At 42.6% G+C, this 24,665-nt stretch overlaps 2 protein-coding genes and 1 pseudogene across 8 annotated transcripts in view; 2 read left to right on the top strand and 1 right to left on the bottom strand.

Annotated features, from left to right (window-relative positions):
• The window catches only part of ANKRD45 (ankyrin repeat domain 45), a 29,186-nt gene extending 5,221 nt beyond the window's left edge, over positions 1-23,965 (bottom strand). The window contains exons 1-4 of one of the 3 annotated variants that reach the window (XM_039881464.1): positions 23,720-23,965; positions 11,106-11,469; positions 10,488-10,655; positions 700-794 (exon numbers count right to left, since the gene is read on the bottom strand). In XM_039881464.1, the coding sequence (XP_039737398.1) occupies positions 700-794; positions 10,488-10,655; positions 11,106-11,454 (612 nt within the window). In that variant the 5' untranslated portion in view covers positions 11,455-11,469; positions 23,720-23,965. Of the gene's footprint in view, positions 1-699; positions 795-10,487; positions 10,656-11,105; positions 11,470-18,452; positions 18,515-18,640; positions 18,735-23,719 lie in introns of those variants that run through there. The other 2 variants (XM_039881465.1, XM_039881466.1) reach the window with 2 other exon arrangements.
• LOC120617872 (uncharacterized) lies at positions 15,209-15,327 on the top strand (annotated as a pseudogene).
• A 48-nt stretch (positions 23,966-24,013) lies between the features above and the next one.
• The window catches only part of KLHL20 (kelch like family member 20), a 36,934-nt gene continuing 36,282 nt past the window's right edge, over positions 24,014-24,665 (top strand). For 4 of the 5 annotated variants that reach the window (XR_005656985.1, XM_039881459.1, XM_039881460.1 and 1 more), the window contains exon 1: positions 24,014-24,154. The gene's annotated coding sequence lies outside the window, so the exon portion shown is untranslated. Of the gene's footprint in view, positions 24,155-24,488; positions 24,511-24,665 lie in introns of those variants that run through there. The other variant, XM_039881457.1, reaches the window with a different exon arrangement.

Genomic DNA, 24,665 nt, shown 5'->3' with positions numbered 1-24,665 from the left:
AACATCCAAAGCAATAGACCAGTCCGCACTCAGTACTTTGTTATCCAGTAAATGTGGCAAGCTGGCTTTAAACAAGCTGTCTTTCTATCTGTGTTATCTTTTTTTTAACATTATATGTAAAATTTGATACATTAAAAATACATAATGTGTATAGTATATACACATGCACTAAAATATATGCTGTATATCTTAGTTTTTGAGCAAAATAATGAGTATCAGTGACACCTCCAACCAACTAAAGAACCGGAACACGGCCAGTCGAGCTAAGGCCACCTCTGTGCACTCCCATTCCACCCCCGCTGCCCGCCTCCAAGAGACAGTCACAATCTGTGTTGATATCTCTGTGTTCCTTCTTTAAATAGTTTTGTGTGGGCGTCCCTAAACAATATAGTTTGATTTTGCTTGTGGTTGACCTTTATAAAAATCCATGCAGTTCTGGCAATGTTGTTGTTTGTTTTTTTTTCACTCAATACTACATTTCTCAGATTCAATCATGTTGTTAGGTGAGACGCTTAGTACATCTCTGTTACTCTTTAATATTATTTCATTTCATTTTTATTAGAAGAAGGGAAGGAGGGAAAAAAACAGAAGAAGAAAACAGCAAATTCCATCACCTACCTCTGGAACATTAGTGTGGAAAGTAAAGCTATAAGGCAAATATCTCAAAAGACTTCAGAACAAGCAATAATCACGTGGTACCTTGTCTTCTTTACAGAGTCTCCCTGGGCCCTTTTCTGTCTCTGTGACGGTTGCAGAGACTTTTGCAATATATTTTTTCAGAACCAGCCTTGCGTCTGAAAGAATAAGACAGGAAAATGCACAATAAGACACAGGCCAAAAAATATGCTCAACTGTTTCTAACGTACTATTACATGTCCAGAGCTTTAAAAAGATTGTTTGTGGGAGATTTTTTTTTTGTGGTTGTTTTCATTGACTTTCAAGAAAGGTAACACTCAAGCAACACGGCACTCTGGGGCCCTCACTGTGTTCCTAGAATTATTCGAAAATTTTTGAAGAACAAATAAATATAAAATGTGACACCTGATCTCAAAGAGGCAGTAATCTATTAAAATATCTACTCTGGAGAAAAAAAGAAAAAAGATATTTCCAATACACAAACTGTCACTTGTTCTGGATCCTTCTAAATAAATTTAAAAATCGTTTTCCTTTTCAAAAAAAAAAAAAGTGTTTAAAATAATTCCATTCACTATAGCACCCATAGTAATGTCATCACAAAATTTGCAAGATATAGGTAAACAAAATATAACACTTGGAGAAAAATAAAAGACTCGATGAATCGAAAGGCTTACTATATTCCTAGATGGAACAACTGAATATTGTAAGTTTGTACATTGGCCCCATATTAAGCTAACGGTTGATGTATTTGTTTCTTATGGCTGCTATAACAAATTGTCATAAAATCTGTGGCTTAGAACAACACAGATTTCTCCTTTTATAGTTTCAGAGGCCAGAAGTCGGAAACGAGTTTTGCTGGGCTAACGTCAAGGTGTCGGCCGGGCAGACTCCTTCTGTGGGCTCTGAGGAGAGAGTCTGTTTTCTTGCCTTTTTCAACCTCCGGTGGCCGCCTGTCCTCCTTGCCCGGCGGCCCCTCCCGCCACGCTCAGCGCACAGCACTCCAATCTCTACTCCCATCATCGCCTTCCCCTCTTCTGTGTCAAAGCTCCTTCTGCCTCCCGCTTGTAGAAAGGACGCTTATGATAACAGTGAGGTCCCACCTGGATAATCCGGGATGATCTCCCGGCCTCAAGAGCTGTATTTTAAGGATCTCCAAAGTCCCTTCTGCCACAGGAGGGAACAGTCACAGGTTCCAGAAGTTAGGACCTAGATATATACGTTTGGTAGCCATTTCTCAGCCAACCACAGCCTTCCAAAACTCACAGCTATCCCAGGTGTAAAATTCATTCGGCCCATCCCAGCACCCAAGAGTCCCGGCCCATTACATCGATCCACGTCCTAATGCTCACCCAAAAGATCAGCTGCTCGGAAGTCTCCAATCTCATCGTCTAAATCCCCTAGACAGCGTATGGGCGAGACCGGGTATGGCCCTTCCGTCCTTGGGTAGACATGTGAAAACGGAAAATGAGACGCCTGTCCGGAGCAATTGTGAAATTCCACGGGGCAAACCCTCTGAGGTGTCCAGGCCCAGGACTGATCCCCTGTGGCACAAGGCTTGTCCCCTCGGCTGCAGCTCCAACCCCAACCCAAGTCGTCCTTACTTTTTCACGAAAGGCAGCCCGTTTTTGCAGCTGGAGAGTTTTACCTGTCGTTTCCTGCCTTGTAGAGTTTTGGGAGTCTGGCAGCCTTTTTTGCATTTTGTCTAAACTGTCGAAGTTCCTAGCCATGTAACATCCTCAAACCTCGTGAGTGCCCCTGCGTGGCCCAGAGACCCATCCCACGGGACTGGAGGCTCCTCGACGGGTCGGCCCCGGACACCCTCGTTTCTGCTCGTGCCCTCTGCTGGGCCGGCTGCAGAGACCGTGAGCAGCACGCCCGACGTCCGCGGCTCGAGCGGAACGCGGTCCAGCCCCATCCATGGCCATCTCTCCGGGCACACGGTCCCGGCAGCGAAAATCCCAATTTCAGTACTTCGCGATCTGGACAGGCTCAGAAGCGCCCGCCACGCCAAGCCCTGTTCCTCCGTGCACGACAGGTTCTTGCCTCGATTCGTCTCTCTCCACTCACCTGTTACTGTAAGCTACGGGAGAGATCGGGTCATGCCGCCACCTTGCTCGGACATCCGTTCAGCTAAACCAGTGTCCACGGCCACCGCGTACAGTCTCGCTTGCTTTCTGCCGCCCCGTGAGACCGCCTTTCCCCCACTTCCAGTGACGGGCTCCTCGCTTCCCTCTGAGCCTTCGCCAGGACGCCTTCGCCGTTCCTATTTCCACCGACGCTGTCTACGGTGACTTAGGTACAGGTTCCCGTCCGCCTTCTCACCTCCTGAGCCCTCATCGGCTGCGTCTTTATGGCCTCACTTCCATGCACAGTCCGCTCAAGGCCATCCAGGCTATTCCCGTCATGCCCCTCAAAAGTCTTCCATGAGCCCACCACTCAGTTCCAAAGCTTCCCCCACAGTTTCAGCCACTTGTGACAGCTGCACCTCACGCCCAGGTGCCAGTCTGTACTCGTTTCCTGCGGCCGCTGAAACAAATTACCACAAACTCAATGGCCCGAAACAACACTAATTGATCCTTTTACAGTTCTGGAGACCGGAAGTCCGAAATCAGTTTCACGGGCTGAAGTCCAGGTGTTGGCAGGGCTGACTCCCGGCGGCTCTAAGAAAAAACCATTCCTTATCTTCTTCAGCTTCTGGCAACCATCCCAGCTTGTGGTCTCTCCCAAACCTTCAGAGTGCATCACCCCACATCCTCCTCTTCTGTATCAAACATCCCTCTTCTTTCCTCTTATAAGGACACTTGTGACTATATTCCGGGCCCGCCTGGCTAATCCAGGATAATCAATCTCCCATTGTCAAGATCCTTAACTTAATTATATCTGCAAAGTTTCTTCTGCCCTATAACAGTCGCGGGTTCCAATGATTAGGACCTGCTATCTTTGGGCGCCATCAACCAGCCTACCATAATCAGTATACACAATCTTGTGAAATTCCAAACGGAAATTTTAGAGAGACTTAGTGAAATGGATTGTGTCATCGGTAGTACCTAACAATCTCTTTAAGCCTCGTTTGCCTGTCTGTAAAGCAGACCATAATAAAAGTGCCTTCCAGCGTCAAGTTCAGGCACACATCTGAAATAGTCTTAATGGACATGGACTAGATCAACGGTCTTCTTGCTTCCGGCCCTTCCCAGCTTCAAACCCATCCTTCATGTCGCAAGCAGAATTGATCACCTGAACTGGAATCATCACGAGTTAGGTGACCTGGAGTCAGTGGTGTTTCCACAACTTCAGTACAAGACGGAGCTCAGGGGAGGGATGAGCTGGAGGAGGGGACTAAGGGACTTGTCACGCAACTGCATCTGTACCACGTGCCCACGGGTTTTATTGAGAGCACATGTTTATTTTGGGTGGCTTGGGAGAGAGAGGAGCTTATTGCAAGCATCCTCTTAATGCGAATTGGGTAGCTTCTAAGGAACAGAAATTTCTTTCTCATGGTTCCGGGGCTGCGTAGTCCAACATCAAGGCACCAGGATGGTCGTAGTCTGGCGAGAACCCTCTTCCTTCATAGCAGGGCCTTCCTCACGTGCTGGGAGGGGCAAGGCACTCGGTGGGGGTCAGGGGGGTCTCCCCAACCCCCAGCACTAATCCCATTCCCAAGGCTCCACCCTCAGGTGCCTCCCAAAGGCCCTGCCTCCTAAGACCATCACATTGGGCATTAGGATTTCAATTCTGGGAGGACGCAAACATTCAGACCACAGCAGAACCTGTTCCCCCATTTATAAGGTGTAAGTAACACAGCACAGTCCTCACAGGGTTGGCATAAGGGTTAAACAGAACATAGTATAATGCATACAAATATCTTGGCACAGTGCCTGGCACGCAATAAAGCACTCAATTAGTTTACCATGTCATTTCTCTCCTCAAAACTTTATAAATGATTCTCTATTGATTTCTGAATAAAATACAGGGCCCTCTGAGATCTATCTAGCCACAGGCTCTCTTTCCAGCTTTATTCCTCCCACCATCACCCAGAGAGTCTATCCATTGTTTACTTCCTATTCCCTCTGGCCCCTGATGTCTGTACGGCTCACTCCTTCCGTTCCTCAGGCCTCTGCTCGAGCATCGCCTCATCGGAGAGGAGGCCCTTCCTGATCGCCCCCCATATGACAGCACTCACACTCACTCGGTCGCCTGCTGGCAGCTCGCAACCCCCTCACCACTCTACTTGTCTCCATGGCACTAACGCATAGATTTAGAGAGAGATTATTTTCTGCGTCTCCCTACAAGAAAGTAAACATAAAGATTGTTTCGTGCCTACCTGTAGATGCATTCTGAGTTCCTTAGCATGCAGGAGGTGCCTAATAAATATGTCGTATGTTTACACAGAATTTCTTTGCTTATTTTACGCTCCTCCACCTCAGATGTCCCATCCGCACTGCCACCTACCAAAATTCTACTCAATATTCAAATCTCACTCGAATGTACTTCTACAAACTCCCAATGCCAAATAGAACTCATTGCCCTTTATTGCTCTTTCGACTGTCACATGATTATAATTTGATTTACTTCTCATTTTAGTCTACAGTATCTTGGAATTTTTATCATCTTGTTTTTTGCTTCTACCTCTAGATCGTTAAGATCCTTCAAGGAGGGTCCGTGTCTCATCTTTTGATCATAGACCATGCCACCTCACCATCTCACCTTTTCTCGCATGCCGAATTCCCCGCCCCTCACCCCCTACCTGACAGTGCCACATTGCCACCAAAGGGACCTTGGTTAAAAGGAGGAAGCACTCGATATGTGTTTAACTATTTGAAGGGAAGGACAAGTCAGAGTGAAAAAACGAAGCAGACTGCAGGTTGCGGGAAATGGTACAGGTACAGACATTTTTTTAAGGAGATGCATAACCGCCAAACTTCACAAGGGGTAGAAGAGATACAGGTAAATTATTTCCATGGAAGTCCATTAATGTGATCACAGTCTGAATTTATTAGCGGTAAAATATTAGTAAAGTCTTCATTTTTCATAAAATTGAAGACACTCAGTCCATTCTGGCAAAAAGCAAGAAGCACCCCTGAGAAACCCAAGGTGACTGGTTAGATGACACCTTTTAGTTCCAATATGGCTCTTTATGACATCACAGAATCTCCCGCTGAATCCCTGTGACTGATGATATGACATTGACCATCAGTGTATATTGTATGGTCCAGGAAGACTATCTTAAATGTCTTCGCCAGAGCACCATATTAACTCATGCTCAGGGCATTTCTGCTCTGCCTCTGACCACACTTTTGGCTATAGATTCTTTTGTCCCAATTAAGAGAGAAAGATGTCCATTCAAGGAACATCCCTGATTTCTCCTCTGTTGTTTATCTGCCTCTTAAGGGAGAGCCTCTGCATCTGTGATGGAACTATCTGGACAAAGGTTGGATGGGAGATCTTTCCAGAAGAAATGTATTATCTGAAAGTTAAGCCTTCTCCATCTCACTGTCTACCTTACCCTATGGACAAACTATGCTGCAATCTTGCTAATGTGGATATATTTAAGGATTGTTTACATCTCATGTATATTTTAGTACAGGCTCTCTTTTTAATCCTGACTGTTTTATCTGTGCATTACCTGTGGATGAAATGGAAGAAACACAAGAAAAAGGTGAATGAGTGATGACATAGTAATACTTATAGAATGTCAGAGGTTAAAATGTATGATTTATCAGCTTCTTTGAGAAAGAGTACCACATCTTATTTCCCTTTGTAACTTCCCCCGGCACCTGCCATTCACTCTGAGCATCTAGCACAGTGTCTTGTACATATCAGGTGCTCGACAAATGTGTATTAAATTACAAGATCCTTAAAGTAATCTAGTCCAACCCCTCTATTTCAAGTTACAAAACACATCAAGAAAGTGGTAAGCTACAAAGAGTAGAATATATAGTAAGTGAAGTTATCCAACCAGGCCCTCGGGTAAGTCCTTCGATTTTTCTCAGCTGCCTCATCCATAAAATGAAGGATCTGGAGTAAGAGATCTGTTAAATCCCTTCCGCATCCATCTAAAAAGACTAAGTACATAAAAGTTGGCATGTATTTTTAAAATAGACTGTAAGCTAATTTCTAATGCCAGGATAACTTTCTTGGAAATGGCACTCTTGAACAAATTTCCCACTTGGCCAGTGGCACCACATTTTGAGGCAATCTTAAAAAAAGGGTCATTGATTTTCACAACAATTAGATAGTTATAAAATGACAATGATTTTATTGCATTATACCTTGAGGCTGTTTATGATAAAGGGAAATATTCTGCTAATATTTAAATAATTCCTCCTAGCAGAATGCTCTAACCATAAAAAGCACCTTTTCGTGTTTGCTGATGGTGATAATGATTACCATCCTCTTACACAGGAGCATATACGAAAGGGCATTTGTACCTTTCTCTTATAGTAATCTTTCTTTTGTATAAAGTAAGTGTGTGGTGTTGGAGTTTACGTACATTTGTCCAGAAAACAAACTGAATCTGAACTACAGTAAGGGAAAACAAAAAAACTATAACATCATTTGTTTTTCTCCTTTTAGCTGAAAAAACAAGCCTCCTCAAATACCTCTGGTAATAAAGACCTACAAACGCAGTCCATCTATGACATCGACCAAATACTCTGCAGACTGGTCGCCACAACGTCGATGATGACCAAGTATCTGAATCAGGTATCCCAACATACTTCGGCTAAGAAACTCAAGCACCGAAAACCAAAGAAGAAGAAGAGTGAAGAAGAGCCAGAGTCCACTAAACACAACCACACGCACCTGTAGCTCAGTCCAATACGGAGACACACGGGAGACCTATGAGAGAATTTATATTAAGGACAAAAATAGATCTTTGCGAGCCTTTGTAATTTTGGGCCACCTTCTTTTTTTTTAACGGTTTTTTTTAATATACGTTAGTTTCAGGTACACAGCATAGTGGTTAGACATTTATATAATTTACAAAGTGATTCCCCCCAATTAGGCTAGTACCCACCTGGCACTATACATGGTTATTGCAATACTAGGGACTGTAGTCCCTATGCTGTACTCCGCAGCCCTAAGACTATTTTTTAACTACCAATTTTTACTTCTAAATCCCTTCACTTTTTTCACCCAGCAACCCCTCCCCCAAGCCACCTTCTTTACTGAAACCTTCCAGAGAAGTCTGGGTTGAAAAGTTCTTTCTAATCCACTAAAAAGGCATCCATACTTACAAAAGTACTGGGGGGGGAATGTACAGTACCATTGTCTCAGGTTTAAGTATTTTGCTCTTTTTAATGTACGAGATTACTTATCATTAACCATTGGTAGAATAGGTTCTTTAGTGTTTTAATAAATCTGATTTAAGTAATATTTGTGATTTTTCTTACTTTCCTGAGCAAATTTTATGGCCACAAGAAGACTTAGTTTCCTATCTCAGATTGCTAAAAATAGTATAGAAAGATTAAGGAATAGATTAATTTTAAAATATATTTTTTTTTCCATTTCCAGTCTGATAAATGAAGAATTAAGTATCAACATTTTTTAAAGTTCCGACTTTTGATGCTCAGCCACCTCAATCCTTAAAAAGTATGGTTACCACACTCCAACAAAAACTGGGAGACTGATCTGAGACTGAGACAGAAGATTTGATTAAAAACATGTTGAAAAATCCCAGCAAAAAATATACCAGATCTGTAACAGATTGTTAAAAAACTTTTAAAAAACAATCCTTGAAACAGAAATAGATAACTCTACAGTCTTTACAGGTAATAGAAAAGAACAGTGCCTGCTGTGGGTTGTTGTGGATTATTAAAAGTTTATTTATGGTTTAAAAGTTTATTTACGGTTTGACTTTCCAGATTCTTCTTCTTCCTTCCACGCTCCCTTAGAACAACCCTACCTCCTGTTTCCGTTAGTTTGTTCCACTCCTTCAGCGTTCTGAATGGTCAACTAATTCCCTCTAAGAGAGTATTGGTATATCTTTCTCTTAATGGAGAATCTTGAACACTTAAAAAGTCTGCAAACCCACAAAACCCAAAGAGATTTATCTCTAATAGCGGAATTTTAGGCAGGGGACTCTTCAACCCCTTAAACCCCTCTGGGTGCCTTCTACTCTAATTGCTAAAACAAGAAATGGAAGTGGTTTATATTCTTGGCAAGTCTGAATCAAACAAATGTTAAATATTATGTTGAGTAGCTTGTGTCTCTGACATCCCAGGGCTACGTTACCATGAAGCTCCCATCCTTACAATTCCATCACTGATCTGGAAACAGAATAACAGTTTACAGTATTATAGTTCTTTAATCTTCGACACTAGGAAATGTTAAGTATAATTCCCCTAGGAACGTAAGGACCCAAATGAAAACAGCGGGATATTAGGGGGAAGGAAACCTAAGGAGAAGGGGATCAGTGCAACTCCACACCCATGAGCCCCAAACTGCTGCTTTTCAGAGAAGTTACAGCAAAGTTTGTCCCTGAATTGTTTTTTAAGTACCATGGGTCATTCTTCCAAAATGGATTGTAAATTACATAAGGTGAATAAGGTGAATAACTATTCATGAGAGGTCAAGTCTTTGCTATTTTTCTTTTTACTTACCTATCTAATCATAAAATCAAAGGTGCAGACAGAAGTATTGCCCCTAGAAAACATTTGGTACAAGTGAACAATTATCTATAAAATAATCCACAAAATATAACTCGTCTTCCTCCGAAATGTGCTTCCTTCCCTCAATTTCCTTACTTCTAGTAACTGTCCCTGACCTCTTATTTTACTGATAAGCAAGCTCCTTCGTGCTGCCAGGAGAATCTTCCCAACTGCCACTTTCATCCTCTTCCTTTCTACGTAAAAATTTTCAGTGACTCCAGCGGCTACAGAAATGAAATGAAAACACCTCGGCCTGGCACTTCGGGGTATATAGTCTGGCTGTACTAACAGCAGCAGCATTTTCCAGCTGCTGATGACATGCCAGGCATTGTGCTACGTGCTTTGTAGCATCTCATTTGATTCTCATAACAACCCCAAGAGGTAGGAATTACTATTGGCCCCTTTTTCCAGAAAATGAAATTGAGGTATAAAGAATTTAAGTACCTTGTCCGAAGTCACATAGGTTTCGAGTAGAGATGCCAGTATTTAAACCTAAGCAATCTGATTCGAGAGCCCACCTACTTACTCTTTTACTGTTCTGCCTGCGCTGTAACCTGCCTGTGCCCACTCTGACTTGCTGGTCCAGTAAGGCAATCTTGTCCCTGTCCATCGCTCAACATGCCACTTTCATTCCCAGCTCTTGCAGATTTTGTTCGCACCTTTTTGCCGTCTGCCGTGTATTCCAGTCCCACCCACTCTTTAAGGCCAAGCTCAACTGCGATGTGCTCTGACTTCACACGCTCTGACCACTCCCCAGCGTGTACCCCGTGCCCTGCTGGTTTTAACCCTTACTCACAGTCTTTCTCATACTGTTATTTAACTGTAGGATGTGTCTATAGCATCCTATCTCGCACCTAACAAATGCCTGGAGGGCAGGAACAACAACTGTACCTGCAACAATGCTATGCTCATTGGGCATTTAAGAAATGCTTGCTAAAAACACAAATGCAAATAACTACGCAAAATGAAAGCCGTGAACTCCGCAAGTACCAATTTTTCAACCCATGTGTGTACGCATACATAATTACATGGATATATCTTCCTGAAATCTCTAATGTTCTACAGGGCTATGGAAATGACGTATGCAAAATATTAGTAAAACTCAAAGTAGCACATAGTCTTTGTAACCTTCGACTGAAGCATCATACATACAGAAAAGTGCAGATGAGTCAGTCAGCTGGCTGCACCTGTGAGCTTCCTTACCTGCCCAGTCCAGGAACTGGACGCATTCGGTCTGCGAGTACCGAGCAGCAACGTCTCGAGCTCTCTCCTCCCGGAAGTTCAGAGCTTCTATGTCAACGTCCAATCCCACTAGCACCTTCAGAGTTTCCAGACGACCCCAGGCCGCAGCGCAGTGTAAGAGCGTGTAACCTGGCAAACAGGATGCAGACGGTCAGCTCGAGTGGACCACGTTCTTCAAGACTCACCGTAGCAAGAACATCATTAAGTGCTGACTGTTCAGCAACTTACCATGTGCCAAATCCTATAAGATATTTATATCTATCTTATTTAATCTTCATAACACCCACCAGGAAAATATAATTCTGAGCCCCATTTTGTAGATGAAGGAACAGAGACTCAAAATGATTAAGTCACTTGCCCAAGTCTCAAGCGAATAGTCAAGTCCGTGTCTTTGTCTACTTACTAAGCCACAGTGTATCAACACGCACACACACAGACACACACACACACTCATATGTGTGTACATACACGACATATGCAAAATGTAAAGCAGGCACACCAAATGTACCCAGCTTTATACCCAAGACGGTAACATCTTTAAGTATTCCTAAGTAATACGAGAGGAAAAAGACAAAATACCTCTGGCGGTTTTTTCATTCAGATTCACACCATATTTTGCCAAAGCTCTAATCACATCGCTCTGCCCGGCCATGCAAGCCGCATACAGCAAATTTCTCCCAACGACGTCTTCTTCCAAGAGCAGCTGCATGGCCTCGTCATGGTGAGGGTTCTCGGGCTCCTCGAAAATCCTCTGCACCCCTTCCACGTCCCCCGAGAGGACGGGCTGCATGAGCGCGTTGACCGGGCCCATCTTCTCCTTCTCCTCCTCAATTTCTTCTTTGAATTCTTCTTCCTCCTCTTCTTCTTGCTGTGAGACAAATGACGATTTTTCTGAACTCTCAGGCTCTGGGGGTCCTTCTGACTCCATTAACTCCAAAAATACCTGGGACCAAAGGAAAAAAAAGTACTAGAAATCTACTCGAATTAGTATGTTTGATTGTTTGTATGTATGTATGTATGCATGCATGCATGCATGTATGTATGTATTCCGTCAGTCCACTGACAATACAGGTAGGACGAAAACATTTAACTGGTTGGAAATAATGATAAAATATGATATTTCATCCATTCAATTAAGTAAGTTTATTGTGTACCTACCACAAGTCAGTACGCTGCCCGAATATATACTAAAACACTCGATATAAATAGTAAATTCAAAAGAAACAAGAGAAGAGATCAATGCGGGCTAGATTCACTGGCAGTTGGCAGGAGGAAAAGTTTGAGAGAGAATGTTAAAGAGACTCACCCACCTATAAACATATGGCCATCCTGGGGAGAAGTAAGGCATATGGTGGGGTCATTGGGCCAGATTAGTAAGACCTTAAAAAGTCAGTTACTGATGTTCAGACAGAATTCATTCGCTCAGTAATGCTCACTGAAAGCTTACTAATATACTCATAATGTGCAGACACTCTGTAAATTACCAAGGAGAATCAAATTTATTTTCTGCCCTCGACAACTTACTTTTTCAAGGGAGAAAAGGTGACATGTGCGAAATAAGTGTAATAAAAGGTGACACATGGTAAGCATCATAAGAGATGAAACGTTATGGAAATTTAGAAGGGACAAGATTAATTCCAGATAGAATTAATCAAGGAAGTCTTAACAGTGCTCACCCTGGCAGAACCATATTAAATTGGGAATGATTCAGAGAAGAATGGCATGGTCCCCTCATATGTATAAGAATGCTTGTAGCTCCCGTGTTCATACGGCCAGAATTGTGGGTGGGGGAAAAACCGTGCCCACGGACAGCAGCACAAACTGTGGCAGATTTACACAAAATAGCACATAGCGGTTACAGGGGGGACAGTGCTGTGCCCCCCGCCCCGGCAGTCACGCCTTTGCGTAGTTCTCTCCCCATGAACGCAGGCCGGACACGCTGACTTTCTTCTAAGGTGATGGGTTGTCACTTCCATAACTCAGTTACGACACATTAGGACTTCTGTCTTGCTGGCCTTCTCTCCCCGGCTCCGGTCACGTTCTGTGATGGACAGGGCCATGTTTCGAGAAATAGTGGGCAAACTCCAGCCAACTGCCAGTGAGGAGCCAAGGCCCTCGGTCCAACAGCCCAGAGGAATTGAAATTCACCAACAACCACTGAGTGAGCTCAGAAGTGGATCTGCCCCAGCTGAACCTTGAGGTGACAGTGGCCCCACGCAACACGTTGATTGCAGCCTCATGAGCGACGCCAAAGCAAAAAATCCAGCTAAGCTGTGCCCTGATTCCCGACCCAGATGAACAATGACCTAATGAATGTGTGCTATTTTAAGCTACCGGCTTTGGACGTAATTTGCTACACAGCCATAAAAAACGAAGGCGAACAACAATATGAATGAATCTTAGCAACATAATATTAACTAAAAAAATAAATACCAAAAACTATATATCTAGATATATAATATATTTTTGTGACATTCAAAGCCACTAATTAAAATAGACTTTTTAGGAATACAAGTGAATTCAATAACATTATTTTACAAAGAAGAAGAAAAACAAGATTGAACACAAGATTCAGGACAGATGTAGGAAATGGGATAAAGGGCAACATATATTTAGTAAAGAATATGGCATTTAAGCTGGACCCTAAAGAATAGGCAAGATTTGGTCGTTCAGAAGTCAGAAGGCAGGCAAATCTAGTTACACAGAATAACATCTCGTTACTACAGCCCTACATTAATCTCCGCCTTCACTAAACATGTATAATACCTATAAGCTGCTGAAGTTAGGAATCATTTAATTGCAAATATATAAAAATAGTAAGATTACTTTTTAAAGTAGATTATTTTCTCACATAACAGGAAATTGAAAGGTGAAAATGATTCAGCAGCTCAGAAAGACAGATCCAAGCTCTTTCTGTCTTTGTATCCCATCATAGTCTGTGAGACTTTCATGATCGTGGCGGTTGCCCTGTGGTGACAAAATGGCTGTCATAATTCCTGGCATCATGTCTGCATTTATGGCAGGAAAAGGGGGAACCCCTCCCCCTCCACCCCCGCCAGAGGATACGAGCAGCATCCATCCCTTTTAAGGGAAAAACAAAACAACATCTTCCCTACCGACCACCTTCCAGCTATATCTCAAAGGCCAGATTGTGCCCCTATATTTGCAGAAGCAAAAGCAAGTTTCTCAATTTCCCTGCCTCTATAATGAAAGCAAGCAATGCAAAAAGGGTTAGGTATGGAAGTCAAGTTAGCTAATGAACCATGACACCACCGCAAGAGCTGACCCAAATCTTACCTCTGAGATCGTTTCATTCAATTCCCTCATTTTACAGAATAACTGGATAGAGGAAACTTAGAATCCTTTTGAGTGTCTAGCATCCAACTCCCAACACACACACACACGCATGCGCGCATCTTTAAAGAATCCCAATCTCCATTTTAGAGGATTTTTCTAATGGAAGAAAAAGCTGACTTCCCACTGCAGAAGTCAAAGAAGCAACATCTTCCTTCTCTTCGTCTGAGCACGACTTGGGGGCAGGCGCATACACTGGGCTCAGTCAGTCAGTTGCTCAATTCCAGAATTGACTGTTATTCTGTTGGCGGTGGTGTGAATCACTGCATCTTTAAAACTGACGTGTAACACTGTTAGTTTCACGTGTGCAACATCACGATTTGATATATGGTCGGTCATATGACGAACTTGTCTTAGCAACTTTCAAATACAGTACAGCATTGTATTCAATTCCACACGGTACCGTTAACTACAGGCACCACGCTATACAGCACATTCCCAGAACGGATTTATAACTGGAAGTTTGCATCTTTCGACCACCTTCACTCATTCTACCACCCCCCAGCCTCACCTCCGGTGACCACCAATCCGTTCTTTTTATCTATGAGTTCAGTTTTTCCAGCTTCCACTTATAAGTGACCAGGATCTTGACTACTGAACAAGGGACAGAAGGACATGAGGCTAGCTGAAGGTCACTCGCCACGGGGGACAGCAGCGGTGTGGTGATCAAACTCCCTGCGCTGAGACCATGCTCTGGTTCTTGTGGTCTCACCCTCTGGGGCTCCCTTGGTTCCTGCTCCTCTCTGGCCTCCCAGTGACCACATGGGCCCTGGATCTGGTAAACAGTTGGCTTTCTCCACCTCTAATCTTCCTGCTTTAGGAATACGATCCCGTCACCTTTTCTTTTAACCGTGCTTTTTTATTTTTGAACCAATATTTATATTAGAATAAAACTATTTCCCAGTCTCCTGTGCACAGCTAATTCGCACCACGAGGTCAATGTTCTGTCCAAATATAAATATTGTATATACTGCATTATATGTTACATATAGTATATATTGGTTTATGATATCTTAATTATATATGTAAATACATATAACTTCTATTAAAAATAATTTATTTTTCAGTAGTAATGGATACTTTTATCCTGGGTACATTGCATATATGGGTATATTTGCATATATATAATTAAGCAAAATACTATTAATCCTTACTACATGTAACATAGTGATGTTTTTATTTTGATTCTGTTTTTTAAGGTCGATGCCACCCACCAAATTGATTTCATGACCCGCGAATGGGTTGCAACCCACAGTGTGAAAAAACATTAGTCCTGAATAACCACTTGGGCGATTATACCAGGAAACCAACAAGAAAAAAATCTAACAGTCTACGGCCATGCCACCTTGGACACACCCGATCCTGTCTGATCTCAGAAGCTAAGCAGGGTCAGGCCTGGTTAGTACTTCGATGGGAGACCATATAGGAAGACCAGGTACTGGAGGCTAAAAAATCAGAAGTCGGACAGCATGTGCTATGGAGCTTGGGTGACATATGTCCCAACGTACCCAGGGCAGTTCCAGTTACTTATGCTCCCTGGTATAATTTTTCACACCGTCCTCTTTCCCTCTGAGAAGTGTCCATTACTACTACACAATAAATTATTTTGCACCCCATTAACAGTACTGTGACCTTCTGGAACACGTCTGCTAAGGATATCCACATTCAAACCTCGCAGCACAGAGCCAGGATGTGTTTGGAACGCCTTCCTCACAGGTCTAGTAGGGGCCCAGACAGGAGACCTCGAAGATACTGAGAAAATCCTATTTGCATTTCATATGTACGCCTGTTAGTAGGCCTAGAATAGCTTTTTTATCGCCTCCATTCCTATGAGCCAAGTTCTATTTAGGCTGAGCTATAAACCTACCTTCTTCCTAAAACTTTCCTTGACTCCTCCCTAGAACACACCTGGGCTTCTGCCTCCTCTGAACTTCAAAGGTCATTACATACAGTCTGTACTATGCGGCTTAGCAAATACAACATATACTATTTTCTACTTGTTTCAAGTACGTAGGTCATCTATTCAATTAGATTGTAAAGTGACTGGGGCAAGGATCAAGCCTTGTGTTTCTCTTGTGTCACTTTCAGACTTACCACAGTTCTTTATATGTTACATGTGTTCAAAACTCCTAACGTCAGGCTTGCAATTCACACTGCTTTTCTTCACAGCCAAGAGCAACGAGTTTTGGAGTCAGAAAGACTTGATTTCACTATTCAACCCTGCAATTTATTAGCTACATTATTATGCTGGACAATGTACCTAGTCTCTCACAGGAATAACACTAGAACCTGGTTTACATGATTGTTCTGGATATCATAATAAATTATATGGTGCATGCGCCAAGCACCTGGTGAGCGCTCAGTAAGCAGAGGCTACTGTCATCATTAAAGCATCATCAATCCTCCAGCAAAAGCATCCATAAAGCAAAAGCTGGAAAGGCTATTATTGCTGCTTTTTTTTAAGTACAGTTTTCCCATGTAGCGTCTTGAGTAAACAATTTTCAACTCAACCAGCACCAAATACGTGAGTACAGACAGATTATTCTGCATCTAGGGTCAGTCCGATTCCAGGTTAATTCAGAGATCTGCAGATAAGCTGGTTCAAATTTGGAAATACGATTCAGGATACTCGAAGCTACCCTTAGTATACCCTTAAATGGAGCTTAATTTCCACATCAGCCCAGAACTAACATGATTAATTAGGGCAGCGTTTCTCAAATTCTTTGATCTTAGGGTTCTTCACAGTCTTAAAAATTGAGATCCCCCAATTTTAGCTTATATGAATTATATTTATCAATATTTACCATATTAGAAGTAAAAACTGAGAAATCTTTAAACTATTTATTAACTCATCTTAAAACAATCATGTTAATATAAAACTATAACGTGTGAAATAACAATATTTTATAAACAAAATATGGATGAGGAGTGGCATTGTTTTGCAGTTTTTCAAATCTCTCTAATGTCTGGCTTAATAGAGGGCGGATGGGTTCTCATATCTGCTTCTTCATTCACTATGATGACATGTGATGTAACATCACATGTCACGTAGCCTCTGGAAAACCACTGTAACATGCGAAAGAACGAGCATGCAAAGGCAAAGAACGTCTAAGAATTAACATGAACACAGGCTGACTGGTAGGCTCCCCGACAGTGACTCAGGGACTGGACGAAGACTAACTAACCATCGAGCCACTCCCTCCCATCTACTGTCCAACCCTCAAGACTGTTCCAGTCCAAATCTGGACTAAACCGGAATCAGCCTTTCTGAAATAAAGGGACAAAGTGAAATCTTCCAGGACACTTATCCTTAGACCTGATGTTTAGAAGAAAATATCTAATTAGGAGAATAATTAGATATTTTATTATCTAATTAATAAATTAGATAATAAATAAATTATCTAATTATTATCTAATTAATAAATTAGATAATGCATCTGGTGGTCTGCTGCTGGCTGTATCTCACCATACCGTCTTTTGAAGACAGAGAGAAGAATCCTATTTTTTATAAGTTTTTCTCTTCTTATAACATAGAAGCTTTAGAATATTTTAAAGTATGTTTACTGTGAATATAAGTACTAACAGGAAGATCATTATAATATAGTTTTCCTTTCTTCCTTTTATCAATATTCTAACGTATTTAAAAAATTTAACTCGACTATCTCACTAATATTTTTATTTTAGAAAAGTTACGTTCTATGAGAAATACGTAATCTATGTCTAACATATAATCGTTTATTATTAATAAACATTTTTTAAATTCTGTTTTAATTTCTCTTACTACATTTATAAGTTACTGCATGCATAGATATAACCCACATAAAGGAAAGCTTTATGTGGGTTATGTGGACCATAGCTTTAGGACGTATAGAAGCCCTAAGAAGTAGCAGAGGGGCCTGCCCATACCTGTTTAGGAAGCTCAGTAGGGCGCCTGCTCTGCCCTACTGAATTACTGTGAAAAAATGAGTCTAGAAACTTTTCCTTTTAACTATAGAGTGTGAACTCTTGAGGCTGCTAAGTCACTAATAATAGAAAATCACGTAAGTCGCCGTCCCTACCCCATTGGCCTTTGGAGTCTAGTAGGGATGACACACGTAAATCAGCAATTTCAGAGTGAGATGTGGGATATAACGGAGAGACGCAAGGCTGCTGTGAGAGTATAGTGGATGGCCATCTAAATTAGGTTTGGAGTCGGGGGGTAGGGGATGAGGAGGGTCCCGGAAAGCTTTCCCAGAAGAGGTGACACTTCAGTATTGAAGACTAGGAATCTTAAAAGGCGGCAAAAAGAACAGCCCAGGTGATGGGAGTAGCATAAACAAGGGCAAGGAGGCAGACTAGGCAGCGTGAGGTTGCGTTAGAGGAACAGATCTCAAGGGCATTTTTAAGCCAATATTTAAAAATGTAGTCCCTTGAGGAGTTTAAGTCCTAGCTCCAGGAGAAGGTCCCCAAGGGTAGCCCTGGGCCCTCAGGGTTAAACAAAGGGAAGGCCCGAGGAAGAGGCTACAGAGAGTGGCAGCCCCGCCGCGTGACCCAAGAGGTCTGGCGGAGGGGACACCAGCCACTGCCACACACCTGAGTTTGCCTTTCGGCCTGAATCCCGCGAGGATCTCCCGGGATTCCCTAGAATCCCCGGGGCTGTCCGCGGGGCGGGACGCACTCCCCAAAGCTCGGGGCGAAGGCAAAGCCCCGCACACTCCCGCCCCGGCCAGAGCCGCCTGACCCGGAGACGCCCATTCCCCCGCAGGCCCATCCGCACTCACCGCTCGCCTGGTCCCCGGCTTCCGCGGTTACCATGGCGACGGCGCACCCGGCGCGCGGCAGCGCAGCCCCAGCGCCGCGGCTCCCATGCGCGCGCAGGTCGCGGTTGCAGGTGCGGGAAGGGAGAGGGGAAGGCGGGGAGGGATGGTTAATTAAAACAGCAATGATTAAAATGGGACGGGCGTGTGCGGGTTTTTTCTTTATTTTCTAAGTGTTCCGTAATATGGTATTTATTTATTTTACGGCTTAAAAAATAAAATTGAAAAATAAGGTATGAAACATTGGTTGCCAGCCCGTCCTAGTCTTATCTTTGGCCTTTAAATGGAGGTATTTTCCAGAAATACGAGGATGCGTTCTAAAAACTATAAGAGATTGTAATTATAACGGACAGCTTGCTTAATTTTCTAGTCTGTTGGAGATCCTGCTCCTGTGGTTTATGGTCACCAACATGTAGCGTTTCCTGAGACCTGACAAGTGCCAACTACGTCAGGAGTGGAAGGAACTTAGAAACTGTCGATTCGGGAATTTAAGATCCAAAACAGAAGACTTTTTAAAAGGAGATAAAAGTGTGAGTGGGACAGGACTATCAAAAGAAACCAGCAGAGAAGCTTACCCAGAAATTAAATAAATGTTCACACAGAGCGAAGATGGGGAAGTTTTAGTACTGAAGACAAAAGGGTGAAGAAAGACATTTCTTTACTATTTTTATAAGAAAATCGTTAAGGAGAAGATGATATTTTAGAGGAGCCCAGAACATTTGGGCTAAAGGCTGAGTAGCCTAGTTTTAAAAGTGAACATTNTGTGTGTGTGTTTAGCGAGGATTATACAGCTATAAAAAGAAATGAGGAAGATCTCTAAATGCTTAACATTCCCATTGCAATCAGCGCAGTTCTGTACACAAGTCTCCATCAATCTGGTCTACAGAGCACAGCCACCACTGAGCTCATAGGTGATTCTGGGTACCACTCTCACCAGCACCTTCCTTATTACTTTGTGAAATGGTGTAGCCACTGGTCCCTCCCACGGAGTATAATTGCCTGGTGGGTTTTCCAGGCTTACATAGTATAGTACTCTAGTTTGCTCACATTTTTGAACTCTTTAAACCCTTGTTCCATTGCCTTCCATGGCAAGCCTGGCCTCTTTACCTCATTTAGTGTGGGCCACCACTCTCCATGCTTATGAAGGTATTCTAGCCACATGTTTGCACCATTTCCTGAGATCCTTGCCAGGTTGTTAAATCCTGTAGCCCCAGAGAGTACTTCCAAATTAATTGTCTCCCTTATTCAATTTTGTATTCTGTCCCTGTTGATCCAGCACCCACAAGTCAGTCCCACGTGTACTCAGCCAGATGTCCCCTTCCCATCTGTCAGGTTCCACTCTTTCCCAACTAGCATCCCATCCTTGGCATAGCAGACTTGCTGATAGTGAGAGTCTAATCTTCGAGGCTCTGCTACCCTTATGATTAAGTCCTGGGCTGGCCCTCAGATTTTCCTGCAGAAGATGAGAGCCTCTGTATTTGTTGGCCTTCATGCTTAGTGTTTAATAGCCATTATCACTCTGTATTTCATTAAATAGCATTAACTGAACTTGGCAACAGCCCACCCATATTTCTGCTATAAATCACTAATACCCACTAGAGTGTTTCTTCTCACCGGAATATACAGTTTGCTCATGGTTTTAACAGTTGCACTGCCTTGTGTCAGGGGCTAGCTGTACTCTCTCTATCACCAGTGATGACAGCCTCTTTGCTAGCCTAGCAGGTGATACACACCAAAAATCCCATCTAAGTGACTACTTGAACAATTTTTGACATCCCTGGCACCAGCTGTGGCTGGGCTCCCCAGGAAGCACATTCTGAGATGGAGTTTAGCATGCAGGAAGTTGACTAGGGAGGGCTCTTGAGATCAACACCCGAAAAGAAGGTAAGGAAACAAGGCAGACAGAGAAGCTGGGCTGCAAGGTAGTCTCAACAAAAGCCTATGCAGATCCTCTGGGGAGCTCTCAAGTTCAGGGGCATCCCAAGATGGGTCAAGGCAAGTGTGCCTTTGTATCCAGCATCAACGAGTCACTAGCTGCGAGGTACCCCAGGAATGGAGTAAGGCCATGGGCAGTCAACTTCTTTTACCAAGGTGCTTCCCAGAAAGGGCCGACAGCTGAGCTCTGTCAGCAGGACTTCTAGTAGCAGATGGATTATGTCCTTCATTCTTGAAGGATGTCTGGGTGATGTATTATAGGATTCACCAATTTGCCACCAATTTGACATACAGTTAAGCCATTTGTTTTTCAATATTCAGGCATTGCTTTTTCTCTTTTGATTAAATTTTATTTTAGAATTGTTAAAAACATTTAAATAAAATGTCTTTAATTTTATTGAAGTAAAAAATATTTAGTACATAATAAAATAGAAATTTATTTAAATAAAAATAGATTTTGCTTAAGTGGATTTTTTAATTAAGAACATTTGATATAAAAATATAAAATTCAATACTTTCAGAGCAATATGGCTTCCCTTTCTAATCTCTCAACTCTGTTCTATCCTTTCCCCTCTAACTTTTTATTCTGTTTATCTTTCCATCATTTTTTAAGTATAAGCAAATACTATACTATACACACATTATATTTCTATCCCTTTCTTAATCAAAGTTAGCATGCTATAAACACTGTTCACTAGGTTTTTGTAATTTAACAATATATTCTGAAGAGTGAGTCATGTAAGTATTTAGAGATCTTCCTCATTTCTTTATATAGCTGCATAATCCCCATTATGTGGATATCCCATTGTTTATTCAATCAGTCCCCTACTGAGAGGCTTTGGGGTTGCTTTCATTCTTTTGCTATTACAAAGAGATCTGCAGTCAATAACTTCAAGCATATCTTTTTTTTTCTTGCAAGTATATCCTTGGGATAGTGAGATTGCTGGATCAGAAGGTAAAAGCAAATGTAATTTTGCTAAATCTTGCCAAATCTCTCTCCATAGAAGTTTTATCATTTTGCACACATACCAGCCATGAGATCACCTCCATAGTCACATCAACAAAGCAGGCTGTCCAGTTTTGGATTTCTGCCTATCCGATAGGTCTTAATATAGCTATAATTTGCATTTATCTTATTATGAGCAAGGCTGAACACATTTTCAACTGTTCAAGGGCTATTTCATTTTCTGTGAACTGCCTGTTGATATATTTTGCTCGATTAACTATATTACTTATTATTCCTCCATTTTTGGGAGCCGTGTAAATATTACATTATGATCCTTTGTGTGGACCTCTAATACATCTGGTTGTTGTGGGATATAAAGACCCAACTCCTTCACCCCAACTCGTGACAATTCCAAAGGGTGATGCAGCTTCTGAGCCTCCCATGGGTCTTCAGCGGCCTTTGTTGAGACACCAATGGAGTCCAGCTCCTTGTATGGAATGGATCCAATTTTATCTTTTTCCATATTTGTATCAGCATCATTTATGCAACAGTCCATGCATTCCCCCACTGACATGAGATATCACTTTTATCACATACTAAATTTCCATATGTTCTTAGGTCTTTCTCTGGATATCCTACCCTGATCTTCATTATAATTTACTTCTCAAAACAATTTTTAAAAGGTATTATTTCCCTTTTACATAAAGGAAACTAACGCTTAAGAGATTAAGAAATCTGACCAAGATCACAAAGCTAGTCAGTCACAGGACTGGGATCTGCAACTATGGGTGTCTAGATCTAATGGCCATACATTTCTTACAAGCTAATTAGCAAAAGGTATTCTTTCTCTCTCAGAAACAAGTGGACAAATCTGTGTAGATCCCATGTGAATAATAGCTAAAGAAAATTTGGTTAATTTCATGCTTAGCCTGGGATCGCTGTCAAGAAACCAACAACAGTCTTTCATTGATATTACTGAAATTGTATCCCCTACCCTATCATTTGTTTGTTTTCTAAATATATAGTAAAAATCAGGTGGCTGTGTGCTATGGGAAAATCAGGCAAAAGACAAAATAAAAAGAATTTTTCTCCCAAACAAGAAAAAGCTAAAGGAGTTCACCACCACCAAACCGTATTACAAGAAATGTTAAAGGGACTTCTTTAAGAAGAAAGAGAATTCACAGATACAGAGGACAATCTGGTGATTGCCAGAGGGGAGCGGGCTTGGGGGTTGGGTGAAAAAAGTGAAGGGATGCAATACTTATACCAGAGACAAAGAAGCACCCAATAATTCTAATTCTGGGTTTTTATCTGGAGAGACCCAAAACACTAATTCAAAAAGACATAGGCATCCATATGTTCGTTGCAGCATTATTTACAATAGCCAAGATATGGAAGCAACCTAAGTGTCCATCCATAGATGAATGGATAAAGAAGTAGTACATATATACAATGGAATATTACTCAGCCATAAAGAAGAGTGAAATATTGCTATCTGCAACATGGATGGACCTAAAAGGTATTATGCTAAGTGAAACAAGGCAGACAGAGAAAGATAAATGCCCTATGATTCACTTATATGTGAAATCTAAAAAAAAAAAAACAAAATGAACAAACAAAACAAACAGCTACAGAGAATATTTTGATGGTTGCTAAATGGGAGGGAGTTTTGGAGGAATAAGTGAAAAAGGGGATGGGATTAAGAAGTACGAATTGGTAGTTATAAAACAGTCCTGAGGTCTTAAATTATAGCATGGGAAATATAGTCAATAATGTTGTAATAACTATCTGTATGGTGTCAGATCTGTACTAGATTTATCAGTGTGATCACTTCGTAAGTTATGTCTAATCACTATGCTGTACACCTAAAACTAATATATTGTATGTCGACTGTAATTGAAAATTTAAAAATTCTTTAAAGAAAAGGATCCCCCTGCTCAATACTAAAGTGAGTTCATACAGCCTTAGGATCCTGGATAAAACTCTGGTGGCTTCAAAGCTAAACTAATAAATCTGGAAGGTCAGTCAATTTCTGATTTGGCTGTGTATGCTCAACAGTTTGCACATGGTATAGACATAATAGATATATGTCGACTCCATATTTGCATGCGTCCATCATTCAATCCACAACAGGGACAAGACTGTGCCAATAAGAGACTCACCTGCTACAAATAAATCAAAATTCCTAGCTTTCCGTGACTACGCCCATCTCTCTGTTGCCTTTTGCCGGGGAAAACAAGAAAGAAAGAGGCTTCAGTATTCAAACACTGCCAATTCAGCCGTGAACTCGCAAAGTGGGATACAAGGAACTGGATGCGAAGACAGGTGTTGCTTGAGGTTACCCGAACTCCTAGCAAAGAGAGCGGCTACCTCCTGAGCCGCCGCGGAACTTCTTGGCGGGGTAAGTGGGATCCAGGGGGAACGATTTAGGACCGGGACCACTTCCTGCTGCTGAACAGGAGCGAGGGACCGGGAGGAAATAGCTCGAGGAGCGGCATCCTGCTTGCGCTAGCAGCGGCAGAGGAGGAGGCAAGGAGGGACGGCGGGCGCAGGAGGTAGGGGAGGCTGCGGCCGAGGAAAAGAAAGTGTCAGAGCCGGTAAGTTAGCCGCCTTAGAGCAGGGACAGTGGGCAGCGCCCCGGGCTCGCTTTGCAGATCTGCGGTCCCAAGTTGCCCAGCCGCCGGTGGGGTCAGGGCCGTGCTTGGCTCGCCGCCTGTCAGTCGGCGCCGAGAAGGGGCTGTTGGGGCGCTGGGGCTGGGCCTTGCGGGGCACTAGACTGCGCCCTCGCTGGCTGACAGCCCTACCCCGGAGCCAGGGAAAGCGCTGGGCTTTTTCTTCTCGGGGGCTTTGGGCTTCCCTGGACAGCGTCCCCAGACAGGGGTCGGAGTTCGGGCAAAGGAGATGGTCGCTGTGCGTGCCACTTAACCCTGGGGATCTAGCGAGATCTTGCCAAGTGAGTGGTGAACATTGTTTCCGGGGCTGAGGGAAGGGCTTGTAAAGAGTCTTAATCTTAGAGCCATAGTTTTCTGTACTGTTCAAGCTGCCCGGGCTGTCGGAAGTGGAGATGTTTGTTTTTAATGACAAATCTCCCCTAAACACACACACATT

This window comes from Pteropus medius, unplaced genomic scaffold, assembly GCF_902729225.1.
Source record: "Pteropus medius unplaced genomic scaffold, Ma_sr-lr_union100, whole genome shotgun sequence".
NCBI classification, from domain to species: Eukaryota; Metazoa; Chordata; class Mammalia; order Chiroptera; family Pteropodidae; genus Pteropus; species Pteropus medius.
This window is presented reverse-complemented; position numbering and strand designations above follow the sequence as displayed.